At 38.3% G+C, this 19,423-nt stretch overlaps 1 protein-coding gene across 1 annotated transcript; it reads left to right on the top strand.

The window, feature by feature from the left end:
• The first annotated feature begins 996 nt into the window (after nucleotides 1-996).
• Nucleotides 997-19,344, top strand: LOC148370312 (sodium-coupled neutral amino acid transporter 3-like). The gene is made up of 16 exons (XM_088332804.1): nucleotides 997-1,153; nucleotides 4,232-4,324; nucleotides 5,596-5,680; nucleotides 5,761-5,876; nucleotides 9,482-9,555; nucleotides 11,850-11,942; nucleotides 12,017-12,098; nucleotides 12,183-12,265; nucleotides 13,179-13,237; nucleotides 13,326-13,463; nucleotides 13,536-13,615; nucleotides 15,457-15,557; nucleotides 15,895-16,019; nucleotides 16,724-16,868; nucleotides 16,943-17,046; nucleotides 17,124-19,344. The coding sequence occupies exons 2-16, from the start codon at nucleotides 4,284-4,286 to the stop codon at nucleotides 17,226-17,228; spliced, it is 1,431 nt and encodes a 476-aa protein (XP_088188930.1). The 5' UTR covers nucleotides 997-1,153; nucleotides 4,232-4,283; the 3' UTR covers nucleotides 17,229-19,344.
• The last annotated feature ends 79 nt before the right edge of the window (nucleotides 19,345-19,423 follow it).

Genomic DNA, 19,423 nt, shown 5'->3' with positions numbered 1-19,423 from the left:
GTGTCTATGCTTCTAGTCATAGCCTGTACTCTGTTCTTAATAAAGTGCATGGAGGCTAATTGTAAATAAAACACCCTGCCAATGAGAACACCACTGCGGCCTAGTGGATTGTAGGTTGCAATTGCACTTTATTCTGGGAAAGTTAGGAAAAAAGTTCAAAATTCAAACGCACCCACAGCCTCCTTGACTTTTCACAGCCATTACTTTTATATTTCTTTTTGAATTGGTTGATGTTTATAAATAATATTTATCAATTAATCAATATCTAATAGCTTTAAAATTTTAACTAGACGTACCAAAAAAGTAAATCGCTTCAAATTATAAAAGTATAAAATTCTCTTAAACAATTGCCTCCCTTTCTCTCTTAAAATGTATTTTGTATACTACCTTGCCATTGAACATGGTTTTATATGCGTGCACTCAAGGCTGACAATCAGGCACTCCAAAGTGGCCACACAAACTCCAAGACTTTCAATCTCCTCAATCGTCATTAAAAGTAGCAAAGGTTTAAATCTATGATCCATATCAATTTGGTTACTCTCCCTTCGTGTCTGGCAAGCGACGTCCATGGTGACCCGCACGTTGTTTCCACTCTTAAGCGCCATCACATGCTGGCGGCCATAAGACAGCACTTATCTACCTTATCTACTTAACCAATATAGAATTGCTGCAACTTCCAGCTGGCTCCATGAGGATTCACTCATGCAGCAACAAAGCCCATCTAATTTGACACTAACTTTGCGAATCATCTGTGTTTTCGTTGAGGCGGCAGCAACGTTATTATAGAAACGTGTCTGCACTTTGGCGTTTGACGTACTCAGAGTTCAGCTCACTGCTTTTCGGCCTAGCCACTAAAAATTCGTGCCTACATTTTTATAGGACCAATACATGTGATTGTTGAGCAAAGGGTTAAGTGCGGGTGTTCCCCTTCGCTCTAGCTCCCTCCCCCTCCACTAATCGGCCTCACTCTCTCCTCCCACCACTACTGAGGAGCTCTTGTGAGACTTAAGTGTAGTAATTACATAGCTTCCAAAAGTGTGGATGAGTAGCCGGGTCCTGTTCGGTGCTTCATCAGGACAGCATTTTTAGTTATTTCGTCCCTTTTGATCGTTCTTTGGTTGAAAGAAGACCGGCTGTGCTGTTTCACACCTGGGTGAGTTTCTTGTTGCTGGGGAAGACTGTGTGCGAGTGTGTGTGTACTTTTTGATGAAGGGAGTGGAGGTAGTAACTGTCATAGTAAGCCACTCTTGCATCAGACGCGCCATGTGCTTAATACATAGAACTTGTTACAATGTTCACAAATATGGTTGTTTACCAAATCTGTTTGAAAACCTTTAATATACAGTTAATGTATTTTATATGAACAAAAAACATGATTGAAAGTCTATAACATTTCTATTGTTGTCCATAGTCAGTTGAAATGTTGACCTCAGTTTTGTTTTGGGTTAAAAAATATTAACATATTGCACGTTTCTGTAGTTTTTTTTTGGATGGAGGGGGCGGGGGATATTGAGCTTACTGCAATATACACTCTAAACAAGTATTGTTCAATATTGTTTTTTTCATAGTGTGAGAAACTTAAAACTCACACTTCAGTTGACCGGTAGATTTTTTGTGATGTTTCGTAAGTCCGTAAAATTAAATTCAATGTATTTCATTTTTTATTGCTGCCTAATTTGTCTTAAATGTTGAAGGGGTTTGGAATTTGATTTAAACAATAAGCCAAAGTACATGAAGTATCATGTAAACATGCTTTTTAAAAACACTTTCAGGTCGAGAAAGTTGCATTTATTTTGTCTCGTAAGAGGTCATATCTTTATCTATCTTGCTGCTACGGGTACCCCCAACCTTGTAAAAGGATTGGCAACAAAAAATGAAAGAAAAATGTTACAATTTGGTCATTTTTAGTTTCCATGGTTTGTATTCCTTCTTGTCCTGTTTAGCACTCGTTTTCAGTTGCACTAAACAATTCAGAGACATCTAATGGTCAAATTATACACACTGTCCCTTCAAAAGTCTACCTAGATGAGAGTGTCTACAAGCCAATTTTTGTGGGTTTCACAGGAGACATTGTGGATGTGTCTGGACCACATCAAAGTTTCAAAAAAAGAAAAGAAATGCAAGAATAAAACTTAAACAGCAAATCGTCCTTGGGCCAAAAGTTTGAAAGCCTTGTTTGAAAACACTCAGCCTACAAAGAGTAACCCTAACCCTTGGTAAAGAACAAAAGACAAAAGACTTTTAATGACGAACACATTTTTTGGATGACATTTATTCTAAGAGAAGTTGGTTTACAAATTTGAGGTTAAAGCAGTGTGCAAAATTAGATCAAATCGAACCAGAGTTCCCAAACTCTATTCCTCAAACCTTACAACTATCCACTCTTTGGTACATGTTTAAACATTGTGTAATAGCGTAAAAGACTAGGCAATAATACAACAAATGGTCTAAAATGGCTGATTCGTAGAAGAAGCCTTTGACTTGATAAGAGCAGAAAGACTGCGGAATGTCTCACAACTTTGTGGCGCTGAACGTCTTTTGGGGTCACATGCCAGAAACCCGAGGACCCGTGGAAAGGCGCAGCCGGTCATGAGATGGCGTGCTCCCACGACGTCTTTCTTCTCACAACGTTTGTCATTTGAGCCGGCGGCGCAGGCAGCTCATTGACAACATGCATGTCTCGGGACCGCTCAATTCTAGTCTGTTCACATTGTTCGGCTTGTTTCCGATGTGTATAACCTGACATTCGTTCTGGTGCAACCACTTTGCCTTTTACAATATAGAAGAAAAGTTTACACACCCTTGTTTCAATTCAGATAATCAATTTGCCAACTTTTTTTGGTGTGTGTGCTCGTGAGGGACTCTTTCTTAGGCACCTCTCATGAATTTTTGAATCTTTTAGTCTGCTTTTCTTGACTTTTCCACCCTCGCTCTTGCGGAAAGGAATTCACCATAGTAGGGAACCATGGTTGGGCTTCCGGTCGAAAAATATCAAAAGACACCAGGAATAAAATGACTAAAACTTATAGTCAAGGGCAGGTAGAAAACAAAAAGAAATATTGTCAATAAAACCAACTATTGAACTACTAAGTTTTCTTAGGCATACTTTACATCGGGGTACCCAAACTTTTTCCTGTGAGGGCCATATAACCTTCTAAGTCAGTTTGTTACAGAAAAAAAGTGCCTAAATGTAAAAAAAATATTGTTTTGCTGATGGCTACAATCATATAACCCATCCATCCATCCATCCATCCATCCATCCATCCATCCATCCATCCATCCATCCATCTGCACCTCTTATCCCCAGCAGGGTCGCGGGGGGTGCTGGAGCCCATCCCAGCCATCTTCAGGTAGTGGGCAGGGGACACCCCGAACTGCTTGCTAGCCAGTTGCAGCGCACGCAGAGACAGACAACTCACTCTCTTATTCACACCTAGGGACAATTTGGACCGTCCAATTAACCTCAAATAATAATTAAAAACAAAAACATCCAAATAACACTTTGTGGGTTCTTCTCAGATCTAAAGTCAATAGGACAGAAACTTTTGTTGTGCCGTGCACAGTTATCACAGATACAAGATCAGCTTGGTTGGACCACCATAGATATAAATGACTTGCAAAAAAGCAGTAGATTTTATCTCATTATCACACTTAGTCACGGTACCAGAGACGGATATTAATTTTGTTGTACATTTCACATGTTACAATGGCAGTAAATTCTATTCTATTCTTATATACTAAGGATTGAAAGTGACAATTTTTTTTGGTCATTGTAACATGTGAAACGCACAACAGAATTAACGTTTTTCTCTGGTACCATGAAAACAGGTCGTGTGCTGATGAGATAAAAGGCAATGAACTTTCATTTGTCATCTATATTGTCCATTGGTAAGATGTCAGATCTCTTTACAACCAAAAATGCACATCTATACCTTGAAATATTTTTGGGGTAAAAAATGTGCGCCTAAATTCCCTCTGGTATTGTTCAGCGGTCGGGACAAAATGAAAAGGCAGGCTGTATCCGGCCCACGGGCAGTAATTTGGGGACCACTGCTTTACATCGTAAGCACTTAAGCAATGCTATGCAGAATATTACATGCTGGCGAGCTCTGTGTTTTATGTGTGTATGTGCATAGGTGTGTGTTCAAAAACATCTTTTGAACATGCATGTATATAACATCACAAGAAGAGTCCTCAGTTAAATCATGATTATTTTTGATCCCACAAACAGCTTGAAGGAAAGTTATTCATCCCAGAAAAAACGTCTTTCACTCATTATTGGAATGGAGCTCCAGAAAATGAACGGACACAGTCGAGAAGATGGGTGAGATTTTTTAATAAATATTTAACTTCGGTGAGCCATTGGATCAGGCAGTTTTAAGCTAATGCTGCAACAACAACAAAACAGGGGCAGGGTTATTTTTTAGTTATTAGCTCTTCTTTTGTTTAATGGTGGAAATATGTGCATATCCATTTTAAATAGTTTTAATATACTACACTAAACTAAAAAACAAACAGGAATGAACAGTTTCGTGCCTCGACCAAAATACCACAAAGGTCTGGTCATCAAGACTTATGCAGTGTTTATAGTATAATGCTGCATACTTCTTTGACAATCCAATACAACGATGAAAAATGCTAATGCATTTACAGTGAAAAAGACACTTAGAATTTCTACCTGAAAAATGTTACCGACAGCTATTTCACTGAAAGTAAACATTCCGAAATCGGGTCTTGTTTCATTTTATTCCCAAATGAGCTTAGTGTTGAGCATCAGCTGGACTATTTTATATAAATAGCACCAAATATCAAGTCATCCTCTATTTTTTTTAATGAAAACACTCACAAGGTTTTGAAATGAATGAAACTGGTTCAAACATGCTGATCAGCAAAGTTAACAGGTTAAGTTAGCCAGTAAAAATAACTAGTTGAGTTCGTAAAGCAGCGAGCAAAATTAACCTACTTAGCAAAAATATGCAGTATTAGCTGACAAAGCTATCTAAGCTAACGTTATCGTTTGAGTAGATAAAATGTGTGCATTGATGACGTAAGAGTTTCACATTAATTCATTTGGAAATGAAAAGTGAATTTTGACAGTTTATGTTGAGTTTTGAATGTTAAAAAAATATTGTGGCGCTTATGTGTCACACAAGGGTAACAGATCAATTTAACAATTTCAAACTGAATAAAGTTTTATGAATAGAATAGAATAAAATAGAATAGAAATAATTATTAGAACACATGTACAATAATAATAGTTCATTTTTGTGACAACAGTTCCACATTTACTTAGAAAAGGTTTGTTTTCTACTTCACAACTGTATTAAAATTTAGCTGATAGATGCTTGATCATTGATTAACTCTATACTGCCAGAATATTTATTAATAAGATATTATAACTATTGTCTCTTATATTTTATATGACATACTGATACACAAATGTATGCCATTAAGCTGTCCAAGTTGTACATCCCATTTTATCGTCCATTTGACAAAAATGACCACTTTACATAAATGTTTTGACCTCATTCGCTCAGAAACATTTCATTGAATCATCATGGTTAATGAATAACATGTAATTTATTTGTGTTTTAGCTTTGATGGGCTGGATGCCATGGCTGAACATGAAGAATTTCTCCCACATAAATCAGGCACAAAAAAAGAAACCCATTTCACAGACGTAAGGTTTTTATCTTTTTCCCCGCAACTCTTGTTGATTCTCCTGACCTTACATGTCGCTCATCGTTCCTTTTGGTGCAGTTTGAAGGGAAGACTTCCTTTGGGATGTCCATTTTCAACCTCAGTAACGCCATCATGGGCAGCGGAATTCTGGGATTGGCCTTTGCCATGTCCAACACCGGAATTCTTCTTTTTATGTGAGTTTTGGAATTTTTTCAAATTCATTTTTCTTTCTCAAAATATTTCCAATGCTTATGAATAATACCATTCGCCAGTCTTTGTGTGGTTGTGTGTTTTTGTATTTAATGTTTCCTGTGTTACCCACGGTCGCTGATGGACCGTTATGCATGTTATGCTCCCCATAAGCCTGCTTTACAATGTTTTTGACAGATGACTGCCGTTAAGTGTAATACTAACACATCATATAAATAACTACAAGTTTGCGGTTCGTTTACACCACTAGCTTAAAGGTGGGGTGCGACGTTTGAGGTGTTCTTAAAACCATGCAATCAGAATATTTTCACTATTAATTGTGAGTTAACAATACCAAAATGAGTTCAAAGAGCCATTATGTTTTATTTTTTCCAAAGCACCAATTGGCTTTTATCTTACCCTTAGATAGCTGTTCGGGACGTGCAACACATTAGGTTGAAGGAAAGGGGACCAAGGGGGGAGGTTGGAGAGTGACCTCATGCGCGTCAACGCAGTTTTTGGTTATTGTAGCATGAAACTGGTAAAAGTAAGAAAAGGCCCGTTTCAAATACAGTCCAAACCCCAACCCAAAAAGATTTTTTTTATTTATTCGAGCATGTCTAAGAAATGCACTTACTTGCAAGTACAACATGAATTAGTTTAGTCTGCGATCATGACTTTAAGCCAGGAGATGTCTGCAGAGAATAACAAAGTTTCAAATTCCATACAGCCCTTTAAAGCCTGTACTCAATATGAAACCTGAGTGACAATATATATTCCCTGCCAAATATTTTTCCGTATCCGTCAGGTTTTTTGTTAAAAAAAAAAGCCATTTTCTTGTACTAGTGAAGTCTCGTTTTATCATGGTGGTTGGGTTCCAAATAGAACTTGTGATCGGCGAAATCTCAAAAGTAAGAACCTTTATTATTTTTTCAACTTTTTTAAATTGTATGCAATTAAATAACCAATTAACCAATTAAAATGCAGAACTTAATGCAGGGTGCATTGATGAGTGAGATCATAAAAAAAAAAACACACGTTGCAGCGAGGATTCAATGTATTAATTTTAAGTGAACTACACTAACAGCCAAATTGCACACAGCGGGAAGTTACTTATTTTTTTTGCTTTTTTTGTTGCTATTATCTGTTTATACCTTTTGAGGTTTGTCATTTTTCCTAATGCTGTTTAAAAAAAGCGCTTGCCCCCCATTTAAACTGTTGGCTTGTGAGACCTTTGAGACACCTCTGTGATTTTGGAATAGATAAGACGCCAAACCTAAAGGTGTTTCTATTTCCGTAGTGGGTGCAGGTTCAACCTGTACAGGTTTTGCAGGATGTCGCTTCATCCTCCAAGCTGAGCATTTGAAGAATTGCACTGAGCAATGAACTATACATGCACACACAGCCCGCTTAAATCAGATTTAGGAAGTTAAATATAGAAGGCTGTGATCAGATTCGAGACACGGCAGCCTGGATCAGTCATGCTGGAACCCGTGGTGATAAGTGAGGAATTGAAAGCTTTTACGTATCTTTTGAAATTATGTTTTAAGGTTCTTAAATGGGATTTGAGAGGGTGATCATTGTGTAATTTGACCAGGTTACAAACACTTAGTCTCATTTTAGAACAGAATATAATAGAATAATCCTTTTTGTCATTAATAATAACGTAGTGAACATTATTTGCAACTAGATAAGACATGGCACTCCAGGTGAAATAACATGAACATGTCATTTTTTATTTTTTTATTTTTTATTTTCCTGGAGGTCAGTGTATTCGATCTGAGATCATACATTACAGCATCGTGACTCCCATTTGTTTTACGTGCACGTGTGTGTGTATTTGCGCTCTTCAGTATAACTCTTCATAATACTCTGGCCATTCTTTGACTCCCTGCTAGTTCAAGCAAACACGAAACCCACAGAGGTGAATAATAGTTGAATCATTGTGATACTTCCTCATCAACTCAGCATTCTGAAACAGAATGCGCAAAATAATCTGGGGGGATGTGGTCTGAGATGATGGGTCTGGCAAGCACAGCGTCTTGCATGCGATTTTAGGGTGGTGATAGCACTGGGGAAGAAACTGTCTCTGAGCTTGTTTGTCTTTATTTTAAGGGACCTGTAGTGCCTACCCGAGGGTACCAGGTCATAGAGGTGATGGCCTGGATAAGAGAATTCCTTTATGATGTTTCTTGCGGTGTCGCTAGCTGGCATGGTCCACTAAAATGGGTAGAGAGCAGCTAATTTTTTTCTGGGCTGTGTTTACCTAAATGTTGCATGCAATGGTAAGAACTAATTAAAGCCCTAATGTGCAATATTTGACCACTAGAGGGCACTGTATTGTCTAGTAGGAGCGAGGGCTAGTGATACACGGCATAGAGTGGTGGCAGCATGTCGGACAAAAATGACGCCGACTTAATTTCCAAGGTGTAAAAGTAACACACATTTTTTGACATATAATTTTTTTTTATAAAAGTTAACATTGGTAAGTACATGTATTTTGACTTAGCATTCAAAACAATGTTTTTGTACCACTGGGACGCACTAAATATAACTCACTGTCTCTTTAACTACATTGATACCTCGCTATTCGATGTTTCAACACAGAATTATTTGAGTACAAAAACATTTTTTCACATACGAACAATTTATGTTAAATTGTTCCTACGAATTCCAAAATGCCCAACATGTTAATTAAACATGTACCTAAACAATGATCTCATCTCATCTCATTAGCTGCACCGCTTATCCTCAGTTGGGTCGCGGGGGTGCTGGAGCCCATCCCAGCAATCATCGGGCAGTCGGCAGGGGACACCCTGAACTGGTTGCCAGCCAATCGCAGGGCACACAGGGACAGACAACTCGCTCGCTCATTCACACCTAGGGACAATTTGGACCGGCCAGTCCACCTAAAATGCATGTCTTTGGAATGTGTGAGGAAACCGGAGTGCCCAGAGGAAACCCACGCAAGCACAGGGAGAACATACAAACTCCTCACAGGTAGGCTGGTCGCTGGATTTGAACCCACACAGGAGTTTCCCAAGACCTTAGAACCGTGCCGCACACGCACCGCCGTGCTGCCCTAAACAATGATAATTATTCAAATTTATAGATAAAAAAGATACATCATAATAAAGATAAAAATATAAAACAATTTTAAACCATCTACTGCCCCTTTGGCCGACACTGGTACACCTTTTTGTATTTTGCAAATGTTTTCTTTCTCCAACGTGTTAGTTGTCATCACTGTTTTAGTTTTTCTCTCCCCTTACCACTAATGTTCTTAAGGCCCATTAATATTGGCAAAAAATAGGCAATAAAACACACAAACTCAAAATACATTTTTAACATGCATTTTCAGACTGACAGTATTTCTCGAAATGATACTAACCGACCGTGATATAATTAGCCAATATGGCCGCTCATCCCACTCGGCCACACGTTTGTGCCATTTAGGAAACATTAGGTGTTCAGGTGTGTCCAAATTTTTATTATTCATTCAAATATAAAAGCAATAATTACTGCAATTTCTTGGTCAAATAGCTATTTGTTTAATTACAAATTTGTTCGAGTAGTCAGTTATCACGGTATTTGCTTTTATGTGTTACAGAGTTCTGTTGGTGTTTATTGCAATTTTGTCTGCATATTCAATTCACCTACTACTCAGATCTGCAGGAGTTGTGGGTAAGAACACAGATTATTTTAGTTTACTTAACCTTTATTTTTCTTAAACTTGAGGGTTAAAAATGTTAGCTTTTAAAGAAGTTAAATGTTTCCTGTAGTCTTTCACCATGTTTGCACACACTGCAGGAGGAATAATGGCCCACTCCTCCACACAGATCCTCTCTAGATCAGTCAGGTTTCTCGGCTGTCGCTGAAAAACACGGAGTTTGAGCTCCCTCCAAAGATTTTTGATTGGTTTCAGGTCTAGAGGCTGGCTGGGCCATCCTAAAACTTTGATTTGCTTCTTACGGAGCCACTCCTTGATTTTCCAGCTGTGTGCTTTGGGTCGTTGTCGCGTTGGAAGACCCAGCCACGAAACATCTTCAATGGTCTGACTGAGGGAAGGAGGTTGTTCCCCAAAATCTCACAATACACGGCCCCAGTCTTCCTCTCTTTAATGCAGTGCATTCGTCCTGTTCTATGTGCAGAGAAACAACCCCAAAGTATGATGCTACCACTACCATGCTTCAGAGTAGGGATGGTGTTCTTCGAATTATACTCTTCATTCTTCTTCCTCCAAACACGCTTAGTGGAATTATGACCAAAAAGTTCTATTTTGGTCTCATCTGACCACTAAACATTCTCCCATGACTCCTCTGTATCATCCAAATTGTCATATGCAAACTTGAGACGGGCCTTGACATGTGCTGATTTAAGCAAGGGAACCTTTCGTGCCATGCATAATTTCCAACCATGACGTCTTAGTGTATTACCTACAGCAGGGGTCGGGAACCTTTTTGACTCAAAGAGCCATAAAAGCAAAAAATATTAATTTTATTTTGGGAAAGAGCCACGCCATATATTATGAGACAAATTTACTAAATTGCTAAACCCGCGCCCCAGACAAAAGCTTAGTCTTCAGCACATTTATTTTTGATGATTTGATAAAAATTATGAAAAGAGAATAATGCCAGAGCCCCTGTCCCAAAATCAACAAACATACCACTTTAAACTTGTCTCTTTCTTGCAATTACTCAACATCGGTTAAACTCATTTTGACCCTTTTTTTCATACATATTGGTTTCAAAACCAGATGCAAGCAGTTATTGTGTAAAAACGTCACAACATTCTGCAAATAGGGAGCCTGATGAGCTCACTTTTTGCGCAGACGGCATCGGGCGAGAGATGGGTAAGAGTGCTTGCACTTTTTGCATAGCTCCTCCCATCCCTCCCACTCACCCAATCAAATGACTAAGTTCTCTTCCGGTGTTTTGGCATATTTACAGTTCTGTGGATTCATCATAAGGTACCTGAACACTGAACACAGATTATATGGTGAACTTTTATATAAGGGATTCTTTAGCGTTGTACAGCCAAAACGAGTTTTTTTTCCCCCTTTTTTTTGTGTGACACCTTGACTGTAAATTGTGGTAATAAACGTGCCCTATATATACTGCAAAGTAATACAATGTAATTTAGCTTTGGTTTGGCTTTGCGTGTACCTGAATAGGATGGATAATTCAAGTTTTGAACAGGGTGGAGAAATTTTGCATGCAATCAAATTTGTCTGTGAGCCACAGATACTCATAGAAAGAGCCATATATGGCTCGCGAGCCGTAGGTTCCCGACCCCTGACCTACAGTAACCTTGGAAACTGTGGTCCCAGCTCTTTTTAGGTCATCAACCAACTCCTGCTGTGTAGTTCTAGGCTGATCCCTCGCCTTTCTTAGAATAGTTGAGACCCCACGAGGTGAAATCCTGCTTGGGGCTCCACTTCGATTGAGATTGACCGTCATGCTTAGCTTCTTCCATTTCCTAACGATTGCTCTATCAGTGGACCTTTTTTCACCAAGCTGCTTGGCAATTGCTCCGTAGCCCTTTCCAGCCTTGTGGAGGTGTACAATTTTGTCTCTGGTGTCTTTGGACAACTCTTTGGTGTTCGCCATGTTACAAGTTACAAGTCTTACTGATTGTATGGGGTGGACAGGTGTCTTTATGCAGCTAACAACTTCAAACAGGTGCATCTGATTCATGCAGGTATATTATATATATATATATATATATATATATATATATATATATATATATATATATATATATATATATATATATATATATATATATATATATATATTATATGTTTGGAAATACCCCAATTTATTGAATGCTGTGACAATTTTCTAACATAAAGAAAATAGAAAAGTATTTAAATATTTATAATTGTGCTTTTTGTTGTTCTTAAAAGAAAAACCCTGCTATACAACAAAATTATTTTTAGTTTTTTTCGTATTGCTAAAATGTTTTGATCCTTGCAGGAATACGAGCATACGAGCAGCTTGGCAACAGAGCTTTTGGGCCACCGGGGAAAATTGTAGCTGCCATCATTATCACAGTACACAACATTGGAGGTAGAATGTCATTATTTGCAGCCTTTAAAACAACAACAGAAATGGATTCCACTCAGCTTTGTTTATCTCCTCAGCCATGTCCAGCTATCTCTTCATTGTTAAGTCCGAGCTTCCGCTGGTTATTCAGGCTTTTCTTGGCAAGCACGCAAACACTGGGTGAGTGTCAAACATCATCATTGAACCTCATCCACATTTGCTCGATTAGCACACTGATTTTTTCGGGGACTTGTATGCTCTCAGAGAATGGTTCTTGAATGGAAACTACTTGATCATCATCGTTAGCGCTGCCATCATCCTTCCTCTTGCACTTATGAAACAACTCGGTAAGATTTCTCATTCTGTCGTTACATTTCCTCAATGTTCTTTTTTCATTTGTGGTCACAAACATTGTGAAGAATTGTTGAGATGCATCATTGTAGAAACGGAGGTATAAATCATTAAAAATTTACTACAAATTAATAAATGAACACATAAAGAAATTACGTAATTCCTAAATATATTCCTAAATTTAATTCCTAATTTCTAAACTAAATATAAATATGAATACAACTTATTCATTTATTTATGCAATTTATCACTTATTTGATAATTTATTTATTTAGGTTTTTACTTTGTCAATTATTATGTTGTGTATTTTCTCCAGTTTTTTGGGGGGGTGTTTTATGTATTTTTTTGTGTTTTGCTGCATATTTAGTCAAAACAAAATAATATTCAAATGAGGAGGCCGGTCAAATTGGCTGAGCTTTTCACCGATTGGTTGATCGTGATGAATGGTCATGCAGTTTGACCCGCCTCCTCATTTGAATACGACTTTGTTGAGACAAAACACCTGAGAAAATACATGACAAAAGAAATAACAAAATGCACGAAAAAACACAACAAACTACATGACAAATACGTACATGAATAAATACATTGCAAATATGTCATATATTTAAGTATTACGTGATTTATGTGTTTATATATATCTATCTATCTATCTATCTATATATATATATATATATATATATATATATATATATATATATATATATATAGATAGATAGATAGATAGATAGATAGATAGATAGATAGATAGATAGATAGATAGATAGATAGATAGATAGATAGATAGATAGATAGATAGATAGATATAGTATCTATTTGTAGGTATTTATTTATACATTTCTTTCGACATCTGGGAGGATCAGTCCTCCATCCATCATCTTATTTGGTCATTTTCATGTTTTCTTCTAGGTTATCTGGGATTCACCAGCGGCTTTTCTCTTTCCTGCATGGTGTTTTTCCTCATTTCGGTGAGTTGATTGGAAAGCAGCCTCGCCTCGCTTCTTGAGCCGAAAGGGATGCACTTAAAAAGGAGTATGCGCTGAATTCTGCTTGCAGGTTATCTACAAGAAATTCAACATCGATTGTCCGCTAGAGGACATTTCGGGCAACGCAAGCCTCATTGCTGACAACAACACAATCACAGAATATCCTGAAGACTTTTGTGATGCCAAAATGTTCACCATTAACTCACAGGTGACCTCAAAATTGGTTAGCCATCTTGTAATTTGCATTTAAACTAATTTTTGGTATGATGTGGACCTGTAGACGGCGTACACTATCCCAATTTTGGCTTTTGCGTTTGTCTGCCACCCCGAGGTGCTCCCCATCTACACAGAGCTACGAGAGTAAGTCATGCACTGTACAATAGAACCTAGTATTTTGCCACGTCCCTGTTTGTGCTGATTTTATCCGTTTTTGGTCATTTACTCCTTTTTTTAACATCAAACCCTTCCCGACACTGGTAGTTTCGATTACTTTACTGCTGATATAATATATCAAAACCCCCAGATGGAGTTTTGGAGCTGTGGATAAAAATAAAATCAGTGGTGTCAAAGGCAAACGGATGGAACAGCCAAATAAAAAAATTAAGCTGCAAGCCAATGGTTGGACTAATCAAATGTTGAAAATCTTTAAAATGACGCATATTGTCTACAAAACCTAACTGAACCCACTGAAATACTAACAAATATAATCGGACATAAGGGGCGGCACGGTGCAGAGGTTCAGGGTTCAAGTCCAGCTACCGCAGCCTCCCCGTGTGGAGTTTGCATCCTCTCCCCGTGCCTGCGTGGTTTTCCTTGGGCACTCCAGTTTCTTCCCATATTCCAAAATCATGCATTCCAGGTTAATTGGCCGGTCCAAATTGCCCCTATTTGTGAATGAGCGAGTGAATGATTGCCTGTCTCTGTGTTCCCTGCAACTGGCTGGCAACCAGTTCAGGGTGTCCCCTGCCGGAGATAGCTGAGACCCTACTGAAGATAAGCGGTGTAGATAATGGATGGATGGATGGATGATCAGATAAATAAAGCAATCAGTAATCTTTATTTCACAGCAGGCACAAAAGACAATTTTCCTTCATATAAAAATCCCCATTACATGACTATTAAATGAAACACCATCCGCCTTCTTTTTATATTTTTGCAAAAGTGGACTAAAATCATATAAAATAGGAAAAAATGATAACAATTTATGGTTTCTATCATCTGCCATGTCAGATAACGTTTTTTCGTGTGATATATGCACACATATTTACATATACACTGAGTATTTTCCGGACTATAAGTCGCCTTTTTTTTCCAATAGTTTGTCCGTGGTACGACTTATCCTCAGGTGAGACTTATCTAAGAAATTATTGACACAATATTACCAGGTATATCATTTCCCGTGTTATTTTCACTACAAAATTTGGCGTTGACATGGCGGAGGACCGATTGATAAGAGCCTCAAATGCCTTATAAGAGGCACAGGGAGTAAATTATAGTATATTGTCAGAAATAAGTGCAACACCGGCGCCCTTTCTCAAAGGGGGCTCTACATGAAAGCTCTCTAATTATGGGGAGAGGCCTCATTTAGTGGTAAAAATCTTTCGAAGCAAGATATGTAAAAAAAAAGATAATTTCCCAAGAGCCAGGAAGAAATTCGAAAGCATTCTCCATTCGGGCCCCGGTCCTGTGGAATGCTCTGCCCTCTTAGATTCCTTCTGCAATGTTTGTGTAATTGTTTAAAACTAGGCTCAAAACAATCCTATATTGTATAGCTTATGAATGACCTATGTTTCATTTTGATTATGCCTGTTTATTGTTTGTTGATGCCTTTACAACAACAATTGCAGTCTGGTCATTCTAAAAGGGGGACTACCTCATGTGCGGCCCTTTCTCAAGGTTTCTTACTTTCCTCATGCTGAGGTTTTGAGTATTCCTTGCCCTCGTGTAGATCAGGGGATGGTGTAATAAAAGCACTGCAAGGAGTCTGTACAGCCCTGTGAGACTTCTCATGATTAAGGGCTATACAAATAAACATTACGAAAATCTAAAAATTTACCCCAGTGCAAAATCAGTAGCTAACGAATGGTGTTGACTGTTCTCTGAATGCTGTCATGTCACATTTTCATAACACTATTCCTGAGTCAAAAGTCACTACAACCCGATACTTTTGACGTAATTAATCCCAAGCTTCTCTCCTTTAGTGCCACCAAGAAGCGTATGCAGAACGTCGCCAATATTTCCATACTGGCAATGTTCATCATGTACCTGTTGACAGCGCTTTTTGGCTACCTCACTTTCTACGGTAAGAAGTTCTTGAGTGACAGGCATTCAGTGTGAACGAGATGCTTGTTGTTTTTCTCCAAAGTTCGTGTGTGATGCGTCTTTTTGGTCACATAATCCAAAAGACGAGACGTAAACAACTTAAAGGAGAGCGGAAAACTGCTCCATCATTTGCACCGCTTTTGACCATCAGTAATGCAAAAACGACATTGTAACAGCAGAAAAAATTATTTGTTGGATTACCCAGTCACTGAAAAAAATAACACGCTGTAACGGCCTTATTCATGATGGCGATATTCCCAACACTGGAGATGAACAAAGTGCGAGACGTCCGAGCTTGTTTTCTTTTCTCTGGCTAGGTGCTGTGGAGTCGGAACTTTTGCACACCTACATCCGTGTGGACGCGCTTGATGTATTGATCCTTTGTGTGCGTCTTGCCGTGTTGGTGGCCGTCACACTCACCGTGCCTGTGGTTCTCTTCCCGGTGAGCGTTTCATCACATATTTTTTTTATATATATACATTGAACAGTACATTTAAAGCTTAGTTTGAGCTGTATGCTAACCAAATCTGTGCATATAATCTGACTCCCTTATTTCAGTATTTTATTTCATAGTTATAAATTGTACGAGAGTGTATAAGGTAGGGAGAACATCTACAGTACATGAGAAAAAATTCAGCACCCTCGTTCTCTGGGATTAAGATGGCGCCACCATAACTGTATTCAGTTGTATTTTGTAGATAAATGCAAACACCGTTCAGTTAGTATTGCTGGTTCTAGGGATGTATGTGTGTTGAATTATCAGAGGACACTTATCTGCATTTAGAAAGTAGTCGTAATGCAGCAAGTAGTAACGAGTGACAGTCGAACATTTTATGAATAACGCGTTAAAGTACTCATTACCAAAAAAGTACAGCGTTTTACACACTGGACTATATGAGGCACCCCCAAAATAGTATTTTATGATATCTTTTCCATGTATTAGGCAAATGGAATTACAACTGCAGTGAGAGCTCGGGTTGCATTTTAAAAAAACAACAACATTTTGGTAAAATAATTTATTTCATACAACACAAAATGCCGTTATGACATAGTCCAGAAAATTCTGTAATTGCGTTTCCGGAACGCGTCCATCTGAAATGCTTTAATCCCAACACTGGCCATGATCAACTTTCCTGCTGTTTCTAGATCCGCCGAGCCATCCTCCAGATCGTGTGCCCCGACAAGCCATTCCTTTGGGCCCGCCACATAGCTATCGCCATTTTCCTCCTAATTCTGGTCAACCTTCTGGTCATTTTCGTACCATCCATCCGTGACATTTTCGGCCTCATCGGTACGTGCCAGCTCACTTTTTTCATCCCTGCCCTCAAACAATCTAGCCAAATGATTTTTCTGGTTCTTCTGCAGGAGCTACGTCGGCCCCCAGCCTCATCTTCATTCTGCCAGGAATCTTCTACATACGAATCGTTCCTGTGGAGCAAGAACCTTTAACGTCCAGGCCGAAAATCCAGGTAGTGCCAATGGTCTTGGCAAACAAACCTTGTTTTGCAAACATGCTCATTTCACGCCACATCCTTTAAACCCACAGGCTGCCTGCTTTGCTGCGGTGGGTTTAATCTTCATGGTGGTCAGCCTATCCTTTATCTGCATCGACTGGGCGAGCGGAGAGAAACATAGCAGCGGTGGCCACTAGCTGCTCACAGCAGTCCCCCAAATGTGAACAAAAGCCCTTTCCCTGCCAATTAGCGAGCCTTCTCCTCACATTCTGGTCTCTGAAGAAAGAAAAAATGACACCTAAAAAGATCTGAGATATAGGAGATCTAAGGCGAAGTCGTGACAAGGTTCACCTTTGAAACGGCCTGAACTAAACTACCTATTCCTGAAACAGGATTTTAAAAAGAATAGCAAACGTTTTACTCCCGTGCGTCTTATCGGGAGCATCAATGCGCAACTTCTGCAGAAAAGCAGCATGTCACTGCCAAAGTTTTATTTATCGACTTCTCTTCTGGTCTTTGCAATGTACGGAAGCGCCTTGAGTTATGAGTCAGTTGACTTCCATGTCATGGCGGGCCACACACTAATAAAGAAAGACCAAACGCTAGCATACACCATTGATATGCTTAAGATTAGCTCACATCGTTCGAGCAACATGTATTTGAATATATGGTAGACTAAGGGTGTCATACTAATTTTCACTGAAGGCCACAACAGCGTAAAGGCCTGATTTAACTATAAAAGTATGGTATGTAAAATAAATGTAACTACTGTTTAATGTAAAATACCTCATTACACACATTACATTTGCATTGAAAATATCTTACTACACGTATTTAATGTATTAAAAACTAAATATATCAAAATAACAAAATCTCAGACATCTTTAGGATTATTTATTATTGACATTGGGAATCACTGCTGTGTAGTGGTGCTGGGCCTTCACTTTGCAGGTTTCGTAGTCGACCGGCATTTCTGGTAAATGTAATTATTGGTCAAAGCACTCTTGACTAATTTATTTATAGATGCTCAGTTTTAATTTCTCACATAAAATGGCCCTTAACACATTTGGTGTTGACAGATAATATTACATTACTACAAAATTTCAATCCTCAGTGAAAAAACAACATTACAGCTTCTTATCGTGTCACTTCAATGAGTCTTTTTTCAAACGCCAAATCAGATGAATGACATTTTACTTTCATTTTCATAGAGGAATAGAAACTACAGCCTGATTGCAAAATCTCTTTGGCTCTTACCTCAAGGCACTACCGTAACGTCGGCAGTGGGGAGAATCCTTTCTTTGTTCTCCCAACAAAATATGAAGTTTGACACCACAATTAAAAGACGGTGACCTTGAGTGGTTTTTAACAAACATTTGAAATGTAGGTTCTGTGAATGTAAATGCAACTTTTTTTCTGACAGTTTGTGGAGGTGAGGAGATTGTATTGGAAAAAAATGATGTAACCAAAAATGATGCAATTTGTGGGCTTTTGCTGCTACCAAAGTTGCAAACCAAAGAATGAACACACTTTAACATACAGCGAGTATGTCACACTCAATAATGTTCAGGGAATTATTTTAAGATTGTTTATGTAGGATCCAATAAGCCATACATCTTGACCTGACTTGACACTATTATAAAGTTTCTCCATTGTTTTGGTGAGAATTGTTCTACAATGGAAACATCTGCTGCTGATTATCATGGGGAATCAATGGTACACCCAATTAGTTAAGAAGTTATGTGACGGTTCAACACTTGAGAAACGGCTATCTGAGCAAAAGGATGAAAACATTTTTGATGCTTTTTGACACGACAGTACGTCTGTAGTGCAACATGAGAGGTGCTCAATGGTAAAACGGCTTGAAAATAAATACAGAGCATCCGCAAATAGAAAATATGTATTGTGCTAACTTTCATGGAAACTTTATTTCCAATGTATGAATCCAAATACTTTTTGGGCATAATTCTGAAAAAAAACTACAGCAGTAATTTTTTTTTTCTTAAAAAAATAATTCTGGCCTTATCAATGTTTTGTCAAAGACAATTCAGTGAAGCATGCAGTAAATTATGCAAAAGTCCCCACCATCACCCATGAACTGGATTGAACCAGTTTGGTCCGTTTGACAGCCCCACCACACAGATTGAAAACTCGACCTAGAGTGTGTGTGTGTTTGTTGTTTATACTCGAAAGCGTTCCTTTTGATGCTTTGTGAAATTTAATGATGTATTTTACTGTCTGTAAATGTTGAAATTATTTGTTCTGTCTGTACAGTTTTAAATTAATTTTCAATAAAGTATGTTTCATTTTTAACCTTTTGTGGCCTGTGAGAAGAGAAAGAGTGAGGGAGATGAAAGGCCTTTTGTAAAAGCAACCAAGTGTCGATTGCTTG

The sequence above is a fragment of the Urocampus carinirostris genome, chromosome 3 (genome assembly GCF_059441175.1).
Source record: "Urocampus carinirostris isolate Australia breed hairy pipefish chromosome 3, RoL_Ucar_1.0, whole genome shotgun sequence".
Taxonomy (NCBI): domain Eukaryota; kingdom Metazoa; phylum Chordata; class Actinopteri; order Syngnathiformes; family Syngnathidae; genus Urocampus; species Urocampus carinirostris.
Note: the sequence above shows the minus strand (reverse complement) of the source record. Positions and strands in the feature narration are given on the sequence as shown.

What these genes read in the sequence shown, in the direction of transcription:
- LOC148370312 (XM_088332804.1), top strand. Translation starts at nt 4,284, where the DNA reads ATGGAGCTCCAGAAAATGAACGGACACAGTCGAGAAGATGG. An exon ending in GGACACAGTCGAGAAGATGG is followed by an intron (nt 4,325 to 5,595) that starts GTGAGATTTTTT and finishes TTTGTGTTTTAG; the next exon opens with CTTTGATGGGCTGGATGCCA. An exon ending in CGTCCAGGCCGAAAATCCAG is followed by an intron (nt 17,047 to 17,123) that starts GTAGTGCCAATG and finishes TTAAACCCACAG; the next exon opens with GCTGCCTGCTTTGCTGCGGT.